The sequence below is a fragment of the Ranitomeya imitator genome, chromosome 1 (assembly GCF_032444005.1).
Source record: "Ranitomeya imitator isolate aRanImi1 chromosome 1, aRanImi1.pri, whole genome shotgun sequence".
In the NCBI taxonomy this organism is placed as follows: domain Eukaryota; kingdom Metazoa; phylum Chordata; class Amphibia; order Anura; family Dendrobatidae; genus Ranitomeya; species Ranitomeya imitator.
This window is the reverse complement of record NC_091282.1, coordinates 1228056459-1228077675: the sequence shown is the minus strand read 5'-3', so window position 1 is coordinate 1228077675 and position 21217 is coordinate 1228056459. Positions and strand designations below refer to the sequence as shown.

The 21217-nt window shown below is 43.8% G+C and overlaps 1 protein-coding gene across 1 annotated transcript in view; it reads right to left on the bottom strand.

Annotated features, from left to right (window-relative positions):
- Positions 1 to 21217, bottom strand: part of DYSF (dysferlin) — a 384808-nt gene that overhangs the window by 6363 nt on the left and 357228 nt on the right. Inside the window, exons 43-52 of the mRNA XM_069745121.1 lie at positions 19486 to 19574; positions 19233 to 19403; positions 16389 to 16531; positions 16154 to 16293; positions 13615 to 13703; positions 11168 to 11263; positions 8566 to 8707; positions 3630 to 3729; positions 1320 to 1498; positions 627 to 736 (exon numbers count right to left, since the gene is read on the bottom strand). Of these exons, the coding sequence (XP_069601222.1) occupies positions 627 to 736; positions 1320 to 1498; positions 3630 to 3729; positions 8566 to 8707; positions 11168 to 11263; positions 13615 to 13703; positions 16154 to 16293; positions 16389 to 16531; positions 19233 to 19403; positions 19486 to 19574 (1259 nt within the window). The remainder of the gene's footprint in view (positions 1 to 626; positions 737 to 1319; positions 1499 to 3629; positions 3730 to 8565; positions 8708 to 11167; positions 11264 to 13614; positions 13704 to 16153; positions 16294 to 16388; positions 16532 to 19232; positions 19404 to 19485; positions 19575 to 21217) is intronic.

Genomic DNA, 21217 nt, shown 5'->3' with positions numbered 1-21217 from the left:
TAGTTGAGATAATTTGCATATTTTCCCATGTAATAATCCGTGTGAGACTACATCAAAATGAAAAACAGTTCTTTTTCAAATATTAGCTGATAGTGGTGGACGTCTGGATGTTGAACTCACCCTCTGATATTGATATTGGTACGTACACAATGTGATAAAACAAGCTGCATGAGTGAATGGTCACCCATGTAATACTTGGCCACATCGAATCAACTATTTCACCAATTACCCAGTTTGGCTGATGATTGTCCCAATAGGCTACTCTAAGCTTTCCTTAATGAGGTCATCTGGCTTTCAGTCATCAGAAGAGCACCGCTCCTTTGCATCCTGCTTGCCATGGGGCGATGTACTCCTGATGATTGATAAATCAGACCGGTGGCATTACTGAGCCACCAGCCCTAATTGTACCATCTTCCAGACTGCTTTCAGAGAAAGCTTTGCCTCTGCTGCATTGGAATAGACATTTAAAGGACCACAGCCTCCATCTAAAATAGATTACATTCAAGGTGAAAGATGATCTTTACCCCATTCCCAGATTGAAGAGGCCATAAGGTTTCATAGAGAAGATACAAAGCTCCTTAGATCTCTTGTTACAATGTCATGATAAGAAAAGTGACTATTCTTACTTGGGGTCCTCCAGCTTGGGGTTCATATTTGGTTCATCTCGGCCATGCCCTGCCGGCCGCTCCTCATGCTCTTGTTCATTGATGATCTCCAAAGTCATTTCTATCTTCCCCTGAAAGACAGTAAGATTGTGATTATTGTGTATCAGTACAGATAGCAGTCCACTAAAAATAATGAACTGACGACTGATACATCATAAGGTACCTAGGGCCACCTCTCCATGTATGGCGTATTGGTCTTTGCTTCATTGAACTCATGGACTGTTTGCTTCTCAACATCTCCCTCCACCTTCCTCCCATTACACAGACGGAATATGAATTGTAGCTTTACAATTTTTGAAGTTTTTAGATTCTTTCTTTTTTTACTCTGAAGCCACCAAATATTTCCTCCATCATGCCTCCTACTGCTATAGTGGAAACGTCCTACATTTACAGCATGGTTAGGCCCAGACTCTGTGGACAGAGTAGGTTATGGGGCACTATCACTTGCATACAATAAAACAGAAATATCTGGTAAATTCAACCTTCGGGATCCCCATCCAACCTCATGAGGTGGCTACTGGTTGCCACAAACTTCAACTGGCAACCGTTCTGGATATGGATATGGGCTCCTCCACCTTTGTGAACTCAGTATTCTCAAGCAAAGGATATAAAAATGTTTTTGGTAAACTGGTCAACCCCTTTGTGAACCCTTACAGCAAGGAACTTCTGGTCTCCGTCCAGACCCGCACATGGCCACCAGCCCTTCACTGTCTTCTGCTCAAACAGAGAAACAACGTTTCCAGCTGAAATTGACTCATCCAGCAGGTCCAAGCTGCATTTTTCAGCAATTTTGGCAGGTTTTGGCATCCGGTTCAGATCCAGCTGTACAGAACCTGGATAGATAAAAGAGATTTATGTATTTCCAGTAAGTCACTACTGTAGAGTATTTCACCATATATACAAACATAAGACGTTGAGTAGGCTCTTCTGACAACCGTTGGGGTGAATTTACAAGGCGCGTGCGGTGAATGTGCTAAAGTATCGCTAGACTTCCATTTACTGACATGGTCTTTATTGGGCTGGGTTACATCTGTATCACTCTTTTCTTGTTGTTTGACATAGATTAATCTGCAGCTTTGTTCTATGCAGAAGCTGATGACCAAGACCATGACATCCACTGGAGGTGCACGTCAGGAAAGCATCCTGATATATACTGTCCCTCCAATGGACAGTGAAATAGCAGCCTTACAATGAATATAGGTGAAAAAGCTAACCACGATTCACCTAAGCCCAACGGCCCGCGAAGAGCCCAAGAACATCTGACTTAGAAGATGTGACTTACACAGAGATAATAGGCTGGAAGACCACCCAAAACATAAGCCACCCTGGCATGGAAGTTGTAAAGTTGTGGTGGCACCAGCTGCGGGACCCTACTATAAATCTCTCTCTGGGCCCCTCCATGCTATGCCCCCTTCTGCTCACCTTTGTCCCCCTACTTCTCTATGGCAAAATGCAACTGCGGCGCCCGGACGTTGCTCTGGCTCCGGAGACGATAAAAGGGAAGCAGGCGGTGATGCCATTGTTTAGAGAAACCTCAATTACAATCACTTTAGCTCGGAATTAACATTTGATATTGTTCCTGCGCTGATTTCTTGGTTGAATCTCAAAGCAACTTCACATAAGCTGCTCTACATAAACCAGATGTGTGCTGGATCCCGTCGGCACGGCTTCCCATAAAAAATGCCTGTCTTTTTCATGGTAGGCAGCGGTCATAGCGTAAGAAAAGTTGGCCGAGCCATTAAAGGAGCTTCTGTCAGCAAAAGCCACACGTTGTGTGCCTCCGGAGCCTCGTTCAATCACACAGCCCTCTCCTCTTCCCAACGGTAAAGTAAACCGGCTTCCTGATGTCATACTGGAACGCCATGTAATGGGCTTCGCATGCGGAGAACAATCCCTTCCATTCTCTGAGAGATGGCAGATGAAAGAGCGCGAGATCAAAACACCCCTTCCTACCTCATACAAAAGTGAAAAAAGCAAGATGGCCTCCAAATACAGATAGAAGAAATATCATAAAAAATCTTACATTTAACCCATTTATGGCCAACTTAGAAACTTCTCCAGGCTATAGTAAAGTCACATGCACAACCAGAGGACCCAAGAACCGCATAGAGATCCGTTCTAGTCTTTGAGTTCCACCTACCGCTTCCATGAGGCCCCATCATACATGGCTCTATCCTCGGTAACCTCATCAAATGAATGAACTAGTCTCTGCCCACCTTGCCCCAAATTATGGTCAATATGTCAATTAAAGAAGTGCTACCAACATTTCCAAAAAAGGTGATATTTCTTGTCCCACTCCTGAGAAGGGTCCTGAGTCCCCTGGTTGAATAGACCCTATAAAACATGCCCACTGCTGCTCCGTTCATTGCCTATGGGACAGATAAGTGCGGCAGTCATGACCTCCATTAGTCCCGGAGACATTGAATGGAGAAACATTGCACATGCCCCATTGCCACAACATTCAAGCAGGGCGCTTGGAACCACCTTTCTCATGATCCATGGGGGTCCGAGTACTGGAATCCCAAGCGATTTTGTTGCAATCCTGGTACAAGCCTTTTAAGACTAGCACTTCTCCAGAAAGGAGTGCCTAAAGGTTTCTACACACTAATGAGACTTTTTTTTCATCCGAGAATTAATTTACATGTTTTGCCAAGAATCATTGCCTGCACCAACTGGATCTCCATAAGCCATGGAAATATTGCTGTCAGAATACTCAAAACCATTGGCGTCATCATTTCAATGTTGTCCTCCGTGGAGTCTAACACCAATGCTCCAAGATAACTGAAGTAAACTAAGCTCCAAGGGTCAACTATATTGTCACAGGACACAAGTTAGAGCCACAAGAAGGCTTGGAACAAGCTGATATGTTGCCCGTATTAAGCACTGTATGCTGGAAAGGAGTCTGGTCCGGAGCCCCGGCTTCATTCAATGTTATATCACTGCCCATGTTACTTAGTTTCTTACCCAAATAGTCATCAAAAGAGAATTTGTCATTGTCCCATATTTGTAGGATAAGGTTTGGGGGAATTTTATTCTCAGTCTTGTCCACGCTCCAGAAATGTTCCTGTGGGAGACACACATGAATCATATATAGAGAGTGCATATTATGCACGTGGTGTTAGTTTGCACAAGTGTGGCATTTTCTGCATGTACGGCATTAGTTTGTGCATTTGCGGTGTTAGTTTTGGCATGAGCAGCGTTAGTTTATGCATGTGCGGCATTAGTTTTTGCATGCGTGGCATTATTTTGGGCATGAGCGGCATTCGTTTGTGCATGAACGGCATTAGTTTGTGCATGCGCTGCGTTAGTTTGTGCATGCGCGGTGTTAGTTTGTGCATGCATGGTGATAGTTTGTGCATGCACATCATTAGTTTGTTCATGTGCGGCATTAGTTTGGGCATGCACGGCATTAGTTTGTGCACGTGCAGCGTTAGTTTGTGCATGAGTGGCATTAGTTTGCGCATGAGCGGCATTAGTTCGTGCATGCGCTGCCTAAGTTTGCGTATGTGCTGCATTAGATTGTGCATGTGCGGCGTTACTTTGTGCATGTGCGGCATTAGTTTGGGCATCCACGGTGTTAGTTTGTGCATGTGTGGTGTAACAACCCTGCCGGCATCACTGCATGGCCTTCCATTCCCCACCTGCCTGTTACATCTACTCACTCACCCAGTGCCATGCTGTGAGATCTGTCTGCTGCTGGTTCCATGCCATGTGCTTCATGGCGGCCTGCTCTGTGTACACTTCCTGGCTGTGTGCATAGGGGGGTGGCGCCAGCCACTCCGGATTCTTATTGAGACTGTGTGCACCTCCCTAAGGTGCTTCTGGCCAATAGCCTTGAGGCCTCTGATACTTAAGGCATCCTCACCCATTGGAGGATGCCTGAACAAACTATTCCCCTCAGTTTGCATTCATCTGTGTTCTGTTTGTGTATCCGTGTCCGTGCCTGTCTGTACTCTGGTCTATGTCCGTCCCTGCTCCTTCTTTGTCATTAGTCATTTCCCACTCAGCTGTGTGTACCTCCGCCTTATCTTTCTGCTCTGTTTGCCACTGTCTGTGGCTCTGCTTCTCTCTGCTCAGTTCTACCACAACCTGTGGCTCTGTGTCTCTCAGCTTTTCTCTCAGCTCTGCTCTCTGACCTTGCTCCGCTCTCTGTGGCTTTGCTCTACGGCTCCGCTCCTTGCGGTTCCACCTGGCACCGCTCCTTGCGGTTCTACGTCTTTAGCTCTTGGCTCCGCCTCCAGCGTCTCCGCTCTTGGCTCCGCCTCCAGCGTCCCCGCTCTTGGCTCCGCCTCCAGCGTCCCCGCTCTTGGCTCCGCCTCCAGCATCTCTGCTCTTGGCTCCGTCCTTGGCTCTGCCTTCTCCTTCTCTACTCTCTGCTCTGCCTTCTCCTTCTCTGCTCATAGCTCCACCTTCTACTCGTACTCCGCCTCCTGCTATTCAGCTTTTCTTCCACTCTTGCTTTATCTTAATTCTGCAACTTTCCCTACAGGTCTCTACCTGTTCCTTTATATTCTCCAGTCTGAACAGGTTCTTACCTGTTTCCACACATCCATCTGAATACCAGTTCCTACCAGAGTATCAGTCCTGTCTGCAAGTGCCAGCCGTGCCCGCCTGTCTGCCTGAGTGCCAGCCGCGCCCGTCTGCCTGCCTGTATCTCCGTCAAGCCAGTCCGCCCGTCAGGGCCTCTGCCATACCCGTCTGTCAGCCAGTGTCACAGCCGTGCCTGCCTGCCCGTGTCTTATCCCCGGTGGGATCAGCATCCACAGTCCGACTCCACCCTGGAGTGGTACCTGGTAGCTTCCTATTGCACAAGTCTGACCTCACCATCAGAGGCTCCAGCGAACACCTAGGAAGCTACTTAGTTACGCCCCTTCCAGGGAAGTTCGGTCTGTGGTCCAGTGGGGCCACACCCCCAGGTGCCCGCGCCAAACAGTCTCGGTGCGAGCGTTACATGTGGTGTTAGTTTGTGCATTTGTGGCGTTAGTTTGTGCATGTGAGGCGTTAGTTTGGGCATGACTGGCATTAGTTTATGCATGAGCAGCATTAGTTTATGCATGAACAGAGTTAGTTTGTGCACACACTGCATTAGTTTGTGCATGTATGTTATTAGTTTGTGCATGCATGGCATTAGTTTGTGCATGTGCGGCGTTAGTTTGGGCATGCACAGTGTTAGTTTGTGAATTTGTGGCGTTAGTTTGTGCATGTGAGGCGTTAGTTTGGGCATGACTGGCATTAGTTTATGCATGAGCAGCATTAGTTTATGCATGAACAGAGTTAGTTTGTGCATACACTGCATTAGTTTGTGCATGTATGTTATTAGTGCATGGCATTAGTTTGTGCATGTGCGGCGTTAGTTTGGGCATATACAACATTAGTTTGTGCATGTACGGCGTTAGTTTGGGCATATACTGCTTTAATTTGTGCATGTGTGGTGTTAGTTTGTGCATGCACGTGTTAGTTTGTGCATTTGTGGCGTTAGTTCGTGCATGTGAGGCGTTAGTTTGGGCATGCACAGTGTTAGTTTGTGCATTTGTGGCGTTAGTTTGTGCATGTGAGGCGTTAGTTTGGGCATGACTGGCATTAGTTTATGCATGAGCAGCATTAGTTTATGCATGAACAGAGTTAGTTTGGGCATACACTGCATTAGTTTGTGCATTTATGTTGTTAGTTTGTACATGCATGGCATTAGTTTGTGCATGTGTGGCATTAGTTTGGGCATATACTGCATTTGTTTGTGCATGTGCGGCGTTAGTTTGGGCATGTGCTGCTTTTGTTCAACAATGCTAGAAACAAACAATGACCAGGATCAGAATCCAGGCAGCCGTCGGTAATACTAATTGTAAATTACAAACTTGCTCAGTGTTATATGGAAACATGTTTTTTTAAGCAAAAAATAATGCCTGGAAAAAACCTTCAAAAATCCCTTTACATACAGCAGCAGGATGACAAAGCAGATAACCATTGCGGAGTTACAGGCACCCACTGTAGGAAGCATGCAATCCTGCACAGATCGCATTGTGTTTCATCTAGACACATCTGTGTGGCCTGGAGAGGAAGTCTCTAGTGCCACAGAAAGGGCTGTAATGATAGCACATAGTATGTAGGTGAATATCTGGTAAGGAACTCGACTGTGCAGAAAGCAGGCCCTCATACACACTAGAAAGTCATCTGCTGTCAGAGAAATTGTGGGATCTACTTTCTAATATTGCCATTACACTTTGCAACTAGTGATGAGCGAATATACTCGTTACTCGAGATTTCTCGAGCACGCTCAGGGGTCCTCCGAGTATTTTTTAGTGCTTGGAGATTTAGTTTTTATTGCCGCAGCTGAATGATTTACATCTGTTAGCCAGCTTGATTACATGTGGGGATTCCCTAGCAACCAGGCAACCCCCACATGTACTTATGCTGGCTATCAGATGTAATCATTCAGCTGCGGCAAGAAAAACTAAATCTCCGAGCACTAAAAAATACTCAGAGGACCCCCGAGTGTGCTCGGCAAATCTCGAGTAACGAGTATATTCGCTCATCACTAGTTGCAACCCTTGAATTTCGTTCCCTTCAAGCAGAGAAATAAATTAGAATATTTTTTCCAATGTAGAAATGCCAAAATGACTCCATACTTCCCCGGTATCCTTCAAAAGCTGGATCAAGGTCCAGGCAAATCCTACTCTGTCCTCATGGCCATGCTGTAAGGCTCACTAAAGGCTTGGACACTGACTTACAGGATGGACCTACAGGTGTCACCCTCAGTACAGGTGTCTTTGCCACTTCTCAGGGTGTGGTTCCCTTACGAGTTCCCTCCTGATCGGCCTGGGTGGGAAGCGTGGTCATCAGCTTCTGCTCCCCCCTGAAAACCCCATGTAATGTTCTCCTCTCTCAGGAAGGAAGCCAACCACCATGGCTCCAAGTTCTGCTTGGGTGGCAGACAGAGAAGATGCTGGAAGCAAGATAAGCAAGATTGGGTCTCCCTTGGCTTCGGGGAGTGGAAGCCACTAGTCCTTGACCCTTGCTACGGCTTTCTGTCTCGGCGAGCTGGAGATCAGTTATTGGGGGATTTTCTGCAGTGCAGAGGGCTACAACTGACTGCGTCCTAGTGCTGTTTTTTGGGATACTTTAGTCATATTTTAGCGCACCCGGGTATAGAGCACAGTTCTCGAGCTTTTTTAAAAAATTGACATACAGGATAGACAACTCCTAATGAAGAGACAGTCCACCCTCAAAGTTGAGTCAAGGGTATCTCATCCAGCAAGTGGGGCAAGTACCCCAAAGAAGCTGACTTCAGATGGCTGTCTGTGTTGGCTAATGTGTTTGCACTTTTGCTTATAGGGTCATTACCTTTCATATGGCACTGGTGGCATCTATACTATCTTCTTGTATTTATTGGTTAAAGTTCTGGATTGTTAGCAATTCTATGAACTTTTCCTAAGGAGATTTGCCAATAAGACTCTTAGCCATTGTCCTTACGGAGTGGTAACGTCAAGGCCATCTCTTCCACTACAAGCCCCCACGACAGCTGTCTATAGATGGGTTCTGGGTTTGTCTCATGACCATGGCCATATAGAAAGGCTCCTTACGGGGTTAGGCTCTGGTTTACGGAGGAGCTACCTTCTACAGGTGGCACTAGTGATATTTTCCATCCGGTAGAGAACAAAATTATAGCCCAAAACCAAATTGTCCGATACCAAATCAACAGATCACGGGAACTTCATCACTGCAATAATATTTCGAGGCAAAGTGATGACCACGATCTTACTACGATGTAGTCAACAGGAGGCCCCATAAATGTATTTAGCGTCCCCCGTGGCTCCACCACGATGATTCTCTCTCATACAAAGAGCTCCACGGTCCGGTCAGACAGCCAGGCTTTGTGCTCGGCATGTTTCTGGGCCGCTCTTACCTTCTTAGACACTGAGCAGACCTGCTCCGCGGGAAGATAATCAAACGGGAACACGAAGCGCCAGTTAAAATTCCCTTCGCCTCCCATAGACCTGTAGTGCACATCTGTTTTCTGTTTATTTTCTTCGTGGCCGATCAGCCAGCTAGGAGAAGGAGAACAGGACAGCCGCGTTTACCTCCCGAGGAAGTATATTTGTATAACGCGCACAACATGTCATTGGAACAAAGGCATTACTTTCATGTGAGATCTGGACGGGCAGCACCTATACCGGGGAGAATGTGTATGGAACGTTATATAAACCAGTTCAATATGTGCGGAGTTCAAAGCCGGAGTGTGCGGAGAAACCTACGCCCCTCCACCGGAGGTTGCCCCCGTCTCATTTCATTCTGCCAGCTCTCCTGCTACTGTTGTGGGCATCGGAAAACCCTGAAATGGAGTAAAGTTGGGGAATGCGATGTGCAGGAGGGTTGTCTGCTGCCCGATACAATCCATGGAGAAAACAAACCCCTATGTCACGCAGGAGCAAATCTAAGGCTGGTTTCACATTTGCGTTTTTGCATTTTTTAATACAAACGTAGCGTTTTGACTTGTTTACATGCGTTTTTTCATGCGTTTGCGTTTTTTAAACGCATGATGAGAAGTGTGTGACAGCTGCCAATCATCAAAATCAACAAGAAAACCCACTATAAACAGAAATAGCTAGGGTTAGGGTTAGGGTTTGGATCCCTAGTAACCCTAGGGATCCTAACCCTAACCCTAAGGTAACCTACCCCTAACCCTAAGGGATCCTAACCCTAACCCTACCCCTAAGGGATTCTAACCCTAACCCTAACCCTAGGGATCCTAACCCTACCCCTAACCCTAACCCTAAGGGATCCTAACCCTAACCCTAGGGATCCTAAACCTAACCCTACCCCTAACCCTACCCCTAGGGATCCTAACCCTAGCCCTTAGGGTTAGGATCCCTAGGGGTAGGGTTAGGGTTATGATCCCTTTAGGGTTAGGGTTAGGATCCCTAGGGTTAGGGTTAAGGTTAGGGGTAGGGTTAGGGGTAGGGTTAGGATCCCTTAGGGTTAGGGTTAGGATCCCTTAGGGTTAGGGTTAGGGTTAGGATCCCTAGGGTTAGGGTTAGGGTTAGGATCCCTACGGTTAGGGTTAGGGGTAGGGTTAGGATCCCTTTATCACCTTTATGGTGGGGGGTGGCTTATCAGTGTGTTTTCTTGTTTTTTTCTATAAAAACGCATGCGTTTTTAACGCAATCAAATGCATGTGCTTAAAAACGCATGCATTTACATAGACAGCAATACTTTTTTTGCGGCAAAAAAACGCATTCGTTTTTTTGCGGCAAAAAAACGCCGCTAAAAATTACTACATGTTGCATTTCTGCAACACAACGCATGCATACAAAAGACGCATGCGGCGGCAAAACGCAGCAAAACGCATACAAAAAAAGCATGCGTTTTTAATGTTAAGTATAGGAAAAAAACGCATGCATTTTTTTGCGCTAAAACGCAGCGGCAAAAAACGCAAATGTGAAACCAGCCTAAAAAGGAGACTGTGCCCCTTAAAGGGACTGTGTCACCAGGTTTCTGATACCCCATCTGAGAGCAGCATGATGTAGAGATAGAGACCATGATTCCGATGATGTACCCCTTAGTTTACTGGGTGCAGCCGTTGTGATACAATTACAGTTTTCTCTGCTGCAAATCTAATTGGGCTCGGAATGCTGAGCTCTGTATAACCCCCGCCCACACCACTGATTGGCCCATCAGGGGGGAGGGGTTACAAAGAGCAACGGACTAGGTGACACAAGACAATTAGTCCACTAGTGATAATCTCCTGCTGATAAAACGCTGATTTAATAGGAACGGCAACACACAGCCTAGTAAGTGCTACATTATGCTGTTCTCAGATTACATAGCAAAAACCTGCAGCAGATTCCCTTTATGGAAACCTTTTATAAATTGTTGTATGGAACAATCGGATTTACAATGTGCAGAGATGTGTCCCCAATATCATGCCCCCGTTAGGTCATGCCCATGACTAGAGATGAGAACACTAAATTTTATATTCTGGTGATTTGAATATTTTTGGTGTTCGGTTGGTGACGCGAAGTGCCCATACCTAATAAATAAACGCCACCCGAACTTTATCTCAGAAAGTTGTGCACAAATGTTGGCAGAATTTCGGGTCATGGTGTTGCATTTCCAGTCATACCATCCTTTTGTGTGAAGTCACAAACTTCAGGAAATGTCTATAATAACTGTGCTGCAAGGCTTGTATGATGACTAGGGGAATCCGAGGGGGGCAAATTCTTTTTTTATGTATCTGAATGATATCTGCCCCTTATGGTGCAGGGATTTTTAGTGTCCATAAGTTGCATTTTTGACCCCCTCAAAGCCCCCATTTATTTGGAAGGAAACCAGCTCACAATCCATGGACCTCGCGAGGGTTCAGAGAGATTCTCCAAAGCTAAAAGACTGAATGGGACTGAGCTGCAGCCGAACATTCAGACCCAGGACGGAGCCGGACCAACACTGAAGGGTGGTCACACCGTGGTTCTCATGACGGGCCCGGCTTGATGACCACACGGACTTCTCACCTCTTCACATAAATGTCACTCATCTTCTCTCCAGTGACGCTGACATCATCCAGGATAACGTCTTTCGTGTTCCATATGATGCAACGCAAGAAGAACCTGAGGAGAAGAGAGATTAATAGGAAAGACTGATGGACGAAATGGAGAAAAATGGTCCAGAAACTCCCAAACCGCCAGACTAGACTGCGGCGGTCACAAAGCGCTCAGTTTGGATGCATCATTTCATAAGACCTACAGTTCACTCCAGTAGGACACAGGTGTCTTAAAAGTTCCACTCAGCGAAAAAAAAAGAGTTTTCTTAAGTAGATTTGTTATCAGATATCACAATACAAAACATACAGATTACTAAATAGATCTCCTAGACCCGATGAGACTAGTGTACTTGCATAGACAATCCATGTCAGGCAGGATGTATAATCCTGATGTTAAGCTGAGCATTTTATCAGTCTAGCCATTGCTGCACAAATAAAGTGCTCATTTTATTAAGAGTTAGAGAAACTTTCACAAAGGATTGCACAGCTATTCCAGGACTCCAGCATGCTTAACTGTAGGAATCACCAGGACTCCAGCATGCTTAACTGTAGAAATCACCATGCCTCCAGCATGTTTCACTGTAGGAATTGCCGAGCTACCACCATGCTATACTGTAGGAATCACAAGGAAACTATCATGCTTCACTGTAGGAATCACCGGAACACCACCATGCTTCACTGTAGGCATTACCACTACACCACTATAATTCACAGGCATCCCTGATTAACAGTTAGCCTTCATTGTTCACATCACTGGTCCACCACCATGTTTAACAGTAGGCATCATGATCCACTGCCATGTTTCACTGTAGTCATCACACAGCCACTACCATGCTTCACTGAAGAATCACAGAGACACCAACATGATCCACTGTAGTAATCACTGGGTCACTACCATGCTTTAATGTAGGCATCGCCTATACACCACCATGCTTCACAGTAGGCATCACAAATGTGCCATTAAGCTTTAGTCTATAAATCACTGGGCCACCACCATCCTTCACTACTGGGATGGTGTTGTTTAGAGCAGATGCTTCAATCTTGCTCCACCAGACATACTACTAGCCCAAAAAGTTCCTGTTTGGTTTCATTGCTCCACAAAACTGAATCTTAAAACTTATCAGAGCCAACTTTTCTTGTACTTTAGGGACACCATCAGCATTTAGTAAGTGCCTTACTGTACAAACAGAAACTAGGTGTCTGTTACCACCAAATATCGTTGCAGGCCTTTTACAGTCACTGGAGGGGTCTTTAATTATCTGCATCCACACGGATCTGGTGGCAGCCGATGATAGCGTCCTATTCTCACCACACCCAGGTAGTGTAGTCCGTGTTCCACTGTGACCTGTGCTTCCAACTGTATCCCTAGAAACATTTTTATCCCTTTGCATCTTTTTGTGTCCTTTTCCTTGTTTGTCCGAGTTCATGATCTCTTCTAGTAGCAAAAACTGGTGTCTAGCTATGTATCATGTCTTTAGCAGGTCACAACAGCCAGAGGGGCAGCAGGTCATAACAGCCAGAGAGGCTCTAACATTAAGAAACTAGTTATGAAGGAATAATTCTGAGACTGCAACAGTCAGTAAAAGGGGCATTTTGTGATGAATTTGTTATATTAGTTGAGTTGAACTTTACACATCGTGTTTGACTCCTTAGTTTTCTGCAAAGAGCAGAAAGTTTGTACATTTTGCTAATAAAACTAATCTATAATGGGGGTGAATAATTTTGATTGGATTGACGGCTCGGATCACTGGAGAGGTATTTTACAGAGGGTATGACCGAGGACTAGATTATAGAGAGTCCATGTACTCTGGATAGACCTCAGCTTTCACAGCCGACCCCTCTGAAGACAGCTGGTCACCATATCCATGGAAAGACAGTGGCACCTGCAATGGATGAGGCTGAACATGGCGCACGGTGTTTTACAAGGCGGTTACATATTACAGTGATTGAGCAACGTCCTCATATGGTTCCCACCGATTCTGCAGAGCCATTCTCCCACAATTCTTCGCTATCTCTTTATATTTTGGCCAAACTTATAAAATCATCTCAGCTGGATCATATCTGAGCCCCGAAGTCAATGAGTATTCCCATCTGCAGTCAAAACCCTCGTCAATAGCAAAAAACAAATCTATCCGGTCATACTAACTAGTAAAGAAAGGAGCCACATGTGCAGCGGGATCCATCCTTCTGAGCCCTGAGAGAGCGCGGCGGTCAGATGTCACCCCGGATAGGTCATTCCTGCCCTACCCTAAAAAAGTGGAGCAATACCTCCCCCGGGTCATATCCACCTTACTCTACAAATTATTACTTCTAATGTTTCTGTCTATTGTTATCAAGCCTTGTTCACACTGATACGGGAGGGTTTCTACGATGTAGCAGGGTTTGCTCCAGAACACATAATTCACACTTAAGTCTTACCGCTTTGCCTTTCTGGGCGTTATATTAAATGGCGGGCCCGGGGGTCCAAAAGACTGGGGAAATAAGTCCACCCACATCTGTAGCTTTCCCTGCAAAAGCAACGTAGATATGATACAGAAAATGGATAAAAGGCAACGAGTATATCAACAGATGGTAATGTGGAGCTAAATCATCCAACGTATCAGAATAGGGCAAAAAAGAGCAAAAAACGACATGTACAATGTAGTAAGGCAGTAAAAAAGGAAAAGACACAACGGCAGCATCTACAAAACATGTACAGCTAAGATGATAGTCACACGACTAATTTGTACTTCAGAGATGCACTGGCTATCCTTACTGGTCACGGTGTACACACATTACATTACTGATCCTGAATTACATCCTGTATTATACCCCAGAGCTGCACTCACTATTCTGCTGGTGCAGTCACTGTGTACATACATTACATTACTGATCCTGAGTTACATCCTATATTATACTCCAGAGCTGCACTCACTGTTCTGCTGGTGCAGTCACTGTGTACATACATTACATTACTGATCCTGAGTTACATCCTATATTATACTCCAGAGCTGCACTCACTGTTCTGCTGGTGCAGTCACTGTGTACATACATTACATTACTGATCCTGACTTACATCCTGTATTATACCCCAGAGCTGCACTCACTATTCTGCTGGTGCAGTCACTGTGTACATACATTACTGATCCTGAGTTACATCCTGTATTATACTCCAGAGCTGCACTCACTATTCTGCTGTTACAGTCACTGTGTACATACATTACATTACTGATCCTGAGTTACATCCTCTATTATACCCCAGAGCTGAACTCACTATTCTGCTGGTGCAGGCACTGTGTACACACATTACATTACTGATCCTGAGTTACATCCTGTATTATACTCCAGAGCTGCACTCACTATTCTGCTGGTGCAGTCACTGTGTACATACATTACTGATCCTGAGTTACATCTGGTATTATACTCCAGAGCTGAACTCACTATTCTGCTGGTGCAGTCACTGTGTACATACATTACTGATCCTGAGTTACATCCTGTATTATACACCAGAGCTGCACTCACTATTCTGCTGGTGCAGTCACTGTGTACATACATTACATTACTGATCCTGAGTTACATCCTGTGTTATATTCCAGAGCTGCACTCACTATTCTGCTGGTGCAGTCACTGTGTACACACATTACATTACTGATCCTGAGTTACATCCTGTATTATACCCCAGAGCTGCACTCACTATTCTGCTGGTGCAGTCACTGTGTACATACATTACATTCCTGATCCTGAGTTACATCCTGTATTATACTCCAGAGCTGCACTCACTATTCTGCTGGTGCAGTCACTGTGTACATACATTACATTACTGATCCTGAGTTACATCCTGTATTATACCCCAGAGCTGCACTCACTATTCTGCTGGTGCAGTCACTGTGTACATACATTACATTCCTGATCCTGAGTTACATCCTGTATTATACTCCAGAGCTGCACTCACTATTCTGCTGGTGCAGTCACTGTGTACATACATTACTGATCCTGAGTTACATCCTGTATTATACTCCAGAGCTGCACTCACTATTCTGCTGGTGCAGTCACTGTGTACATACATTACTGATCCTGAGTTACATCCTGTATTATACTCCAGAGCTGCACTCACTATTCTGCTGGTGCAGTCACTGTGTACATACATTACTGATCCTGAGTTACATCCTGTATTATACTCCAGAGCTGCACTCACTATTCTGCTGGTGCAGTCACTGTGTACATACATTACTGATCCTGAGTTACATTCTGTATTATACTCCAGAGCTGCACTCACTATTCTGCTGGTGCAATCACTGTGTACATACATTACTGATCCTGAGTTACATCCTGTATTATACTCCAGAGCTGCACTCACTATTCTGCTGGTGGATTCCCTGTCAGTTAGCTTTCTCACAGAGATAGCTCATATTATTCCCACATCAGTTTACTGATGACGATTTTTCCCAGAATGTAAATCACATCAAACAAGCAGTGTGAACTGTAAGATTTTATCTCTATGGTCTTCTTAACTATGATTGCAGCTCTGGAGCATAATACAGTAGTACCGTAATGGACATGATAAGACGACAAAACCAAACAAGCTATCTTCCCATGAATCGATCTCTGACCATAGGAAAAAGCCCCTATTGGTGTTCGGCCTTGGCCCCCATAGGCCGCAGCTGGAGATTATCTTTAAGAGTTGAAATTTATATTATGTAATTTTTTCACTTGGTTAAGAAAGAATGAAAACATTGTGTAATAAGGAGGAAGAAAATATTAGAAAGTCTGAGAGGCTAATAAATCTGAGCAGATGCTTGTAAAATACACAGGACGGGGGAATGTTACAGATGTGGTGCCAGTGCACCTGCCTCCAGCTCCTCACCGCGACTCTCACCATCGCGATATTGGGCGGGCAGATGACCGCGGTCTTTGATCTTTGTGACTGTTACCACCAGGTCAACGCCATCTGCGCCCTGCATGTGATAAGTGCCCTTACCTGCTCTATATCAGGCTGCAGGGGGCTGTACAGGGACCTCGTCTCCACGTGTTCACACACAAGAGACTGTTTCCGCAGAATGTGTAGGGCGAGACGTTCCTCGGCAGGGCCGAGATGTGGATTAGGAAATGTAACCTCCTCTATCAAAAAGAATACACAAAATCAGTACAGTGGACATCCCTTTAATTGGGAGTCAATGATATCGTGTGGCATCAGAAGAAGTCGTTAGACTCACCGAGGTCAGAAATACTGTAGTCTTGACTCCGGAATGAAATCCTATTGTTTATGTAGACCGGAGGTTTGTGGTTGCGCTGTTGGGCAAACTTGTGAAGGAGCTGAGAAGGTCGGAGCTGGTCCCTCCATTGGTTGGGACCAGAGCTGAACAAAAAAAAAATAGCAAGTTTATCAGAGGTGGCGTCTTGGTTCCAGTGAAGCCCCCAGCCATTCATAAAACTGGGGTCTTCCTATGTAACGTAGGAACCTTCATGAATCCCTGGCCTCCAGATCACAGATGGGACTGCTACCAATAAACCCATCATAGCTACTCTCCTAAATGTATCTATAAGGTTCAGCTCACGCTCATATGGTCCAGGGAGGGGGTTTCTGTCGAAATTGCTGAAAAACTGTAATCCGATGGAAACCCCCAACGCAGCGTAGACGGAGCCATGCATTTGAAGTAAGCCGACAGTCACTTTGGACTTAGTCTGGCCGCTTTTTAAGTTCTGTTATTGTCAGAAAACGATGAATCATCCAACGATGGAAGCCAGAGAGTGTCCAAAGTAACTCCGGCAGCTTCATTCAAGTTATTGGCTCCATCTGAGGTTCCTGTAGGAATGCAGTTTTTCAGGGAATCCAATGGAAACCTCAACATGGTGCTTGGCGTATAGCGCTGAATGTGTGTGAACCTTCTCGAAAACTGTGAGCGAATCGTCTCGAGGTGAATCAAATTCACCTCAAATTTCAGAAGAACTTCAGATTGGTCATAACTTGAATTTTTTGTGATTTGAGTTGCAAGAATCCAGCACAATGTGGGTTGGTTGGATGTTATTTTGATGGATTCAAAAGGGACAGGACTTGTCATATTATGTCCAGCCACATTGTCGAATCTGGACCTCAAAAAGGCTAAAGATACCAGTTGTTGGAAGACACCGAAGGTGGCCTAGTGTGGACCACACTGGTGACCAGACCGAAGAAGACAATTGTACTGGACAGTATATACATTGGAACTTGGGCTGTGCAGTTGGACAAGTAAGGGCGTGTGAGCATATATTTTGGGAATTTCAAACCTTCTGAAGATTTTATCTGCAGGAAGTGGTTTAGACTTGAGATTACATAGTTATAATTCTCCATAAGCCATGACTTACAGTCATGGCCAAAAGTATTGACACATCTGCAATTCCGTCAGATAATACTCATTTTCTTCCTGAAAATGATTGCAAACACAAATTATTTGGTATTATTATCTTCATTTAATTTGTCTTAAATGAAAAAAAAACATAAAAAGAATTGTCCTAAAGCCAAATTGGATATAATTCCACACCAAACATAAAAAGGGGGTGGACAAAAGTATTAGCACTGTTCGAAAAATCATGTGATGCTTCTCTAATTAGTGTAATTAACAGCACCTGTAACTTACCTGTGGACCTAACAGGTGTTGGCAATAACTAAATCACACTTGCAGCCAGTTGACATGGATTAAAGTTGACTCAACCTCTGTCCTGTGTCCTTGTGTGTACAACATTGAGCATGGAGAAAAGAAAGAAGACCAAAGAACTGTCTGAGGACTTGAGAAACCAAATTGTGAGGAAGCATGAGCAATCTCAAGGCTACAAGTCCATCTCCAAAGACCTGAATGTTCCTGTGTCTACCGTGCGCAGTGTCATCAAGAAGTGTAAAGCCCATGGCACTGTGGCTAACCTCCCTAGATGTGGACGGAAAAGAAAAATTGACAAGAGATTTCAACGCAAAATTGTGCGGATGTTGGATAAAGAACCTCGACTAACATCCAAACAAGTTCAAGCTGCCCTGCAGTCCGAGGGTACAACGGTGTCAACCCGTACTATCCGTCGGCGTCTGAATGAAAAGGGACTGTATGGTAGGAGACCCAGGAAGACCCCACTTCTTACCCCGAGACATAAAAAAGCCAGGCTGCAGTTTGCCAAAACTTACCTGAAAAAGCCTAAAATGTTCTGGAAGAATGTTCTCTGGTCAGATGAGACAAAAGTAGAGCTTTTTGGGCAAAGGCATCAACATAGAGTTTACAGGAGAAAAAAAAGAGGCATTCAAAGAAAAGAACACGGCCCCTACAGTCAAACATGGCGGAGGTTCCCTGATGGTTTGGGGTTGCTTTGCTGCCTCTGGCACTGGACTGCTTGACCGTGTGCATGGCATTATGAAGTCTGAAGACTGCCAGCAAATTTTGCAGCATAATGTAGGGCCTAGTGTGAGAAAGATGGGTCTCCCTCAGAGGTCATGGGTCTTCCAGCAGGACAATGACCCAAAACACACTTCAAAAAGCACTAGAAAATGGTTTGAGAGAAAGCACTGGAGACTTCTAAGGTGGCCAACAATGAGTCCAGACCTGAATCCCATAGAACACCTGTGGAGAGATCTAAAAATGGCAGTTTGGAGAAGGCACCCTTCAAATATCAGGGACCTGGAGCAGTTTGCCAAAGAAGAATGGTCTAAAATCCCAGCAGAGCTTTGTAAGAAACTCATTGATGGTTACCGGAAGCGGTTGGTCGCAGTTATTTTGGCTAAAGGTTGTGCAACGAAGTATTAGGCTGAGGGTGCCAATACTTTTGTCTGGCCCATTTTTGGAGTTTTGTGTGAAATGATCAATGTTTTGCTTTTTGCTTCATTCTCTTTTGTGTTGTTTCATTTAAGACAAATTAAATGAAGATAATAATACCAAAGAATTTGTGTTTGCAATCATTTTCAGGAAGAAACAGAGTATTATCTGACAGAATTGCAGGGGTGTCAATATTTTTGGCCATGACTGTATGACGTTACATCTGAAGGGACAAGATGCCACAGTGTACCACCTGATAAGGTATGGACAGATATTTTGGGTACGTACATGCAATATGTTTGTGGTAGGCCGCATCGAGCCCCGTATTTGGAAAGAAACCGATTCTCCAGGTCTATGACAGTCTCTCCAATCTTCTCATCCTTCGAGATCATGTCATAGTCATAGAGTGTGATCTTCAGGTCTTTCTCTAATGGCAAAGTGCAGGTCAACTCAAACATCCTGAGAAACGTAGAAGACAAAATCAATTACTAATCACACGGTAAACCTAAATGATGCAGAACCTGACATGCTCACAACTTACTTTCCAAAAACAGGTTCTAACGTGCACGGGATGTAATTCTGATCGTTGTTTGACTTTTTGCCAACAGAGATCTTCACATAGGGGTCACACTGAAAAGGAACCAAACTAAATCAAAAAGTACAGGATGGCTGCTTCATAGATAGAAACAATAAAGGAAACTTGGCTTCATTTTGGTTCGAAAAATTGGGACTAAAAAAGACTAAATCTAACTTTTACAAAAGAATGAACTGGATAAAAAGAAGCTATGAGATAACAGAGGATGATTGCATGAACTACACAGAAACAAAGTAAACTGTTACAAAACGTACTGTAAATCGTGCTGCAAAAACGACAAATCAATAAAAAGTCATCAGTGAGCAAGTTATCACATCAAACATTGTGAAAATATTAAGATTTGCAATATAGCAAAACATTTCCTCAATGTAAACTGCTATAACACTGCCTTTTTTAATGAAAAAAAACACTATTAAATTACTGAACCCCTATGTACAAGAATATAACTACTTTAATACTGCCCCTATGTACAAAAATATATCTACTATAATACTGCTCCCTATGTACAAGAATATAACTACTATAATACTGCCCCTATGTACAAGAATATAACTACTATAATACTGCCCCTATGTATAAGAATATATCTACTATAATACTGCCCCTATGTACAAGAATATAACTACTATAATACTGCTCCTATGTATAAGAATATATCTACTATAATACTGCTCCTATGTACAAGAATATAACTACTATAATACTGCTCCTATGTACAAGAATATAACTACTATAATACTGCCCCTATGTACAAGAATATAACTACTATAATACTGCCCCTATATACAAGAATATAACTACTATAATACTGCCCCTATGTACAAGAATATAACTACTATAATACTGCCCCTATGTACAAGAATATAACTACTATAATACTGCTCCTATGTACAAGAATATAACTACTATAATACTGCTCATATGTACAAGAATATAACTACTATAATACTGCCCCTATGTACAAGAATATAACTACTATAATACTGCCCCTATATACAAGAATATAACTACTATAATACTGCCCCTATGTACAAGAATATAACTACTATAATACTGCCCCCTATGTACAAGAATATAACTACTATAATACTGCTCCTATGTACAAGAATATAACTACTATAATACTGCTCCTATGTACAAGAATATAACTACTATAATACTGCCCCTATGTACAAGAATATAACTACTATAATACTGCTCCTATGTACAAGAATATAACTACTATAATACTGCTCATATGTACAAGAATATAACTACTATAATACTGCCCCTATGTACAAGAATATAACTACTATAATACTGCTCCTATGTACAAGAATATAACTACTATAATACTGCCCCTATGTACAAGAATATAACTACTATAATACTGCTCCTATGTACAAGAATATAACTACTATAATACTGCCCCTATGTACAAGAATATAACTACTATAATACTGCCCCTATGTACAAGAATATATCTACTATAATACTGCTCCTATGTACAAGAATATAACTACTATAATACTGCCCCTATGTACAAGAATATATCTACTATAATACTGCCCCTATGTACAAGAATATAACTACTATAATACTGCCCCTATGTACAAGAATATAACTACTATAATACTGCCCCTATGTACAAGAATATATCTACTATAATACTGCCCCTATGTACAAGAATATAACTACT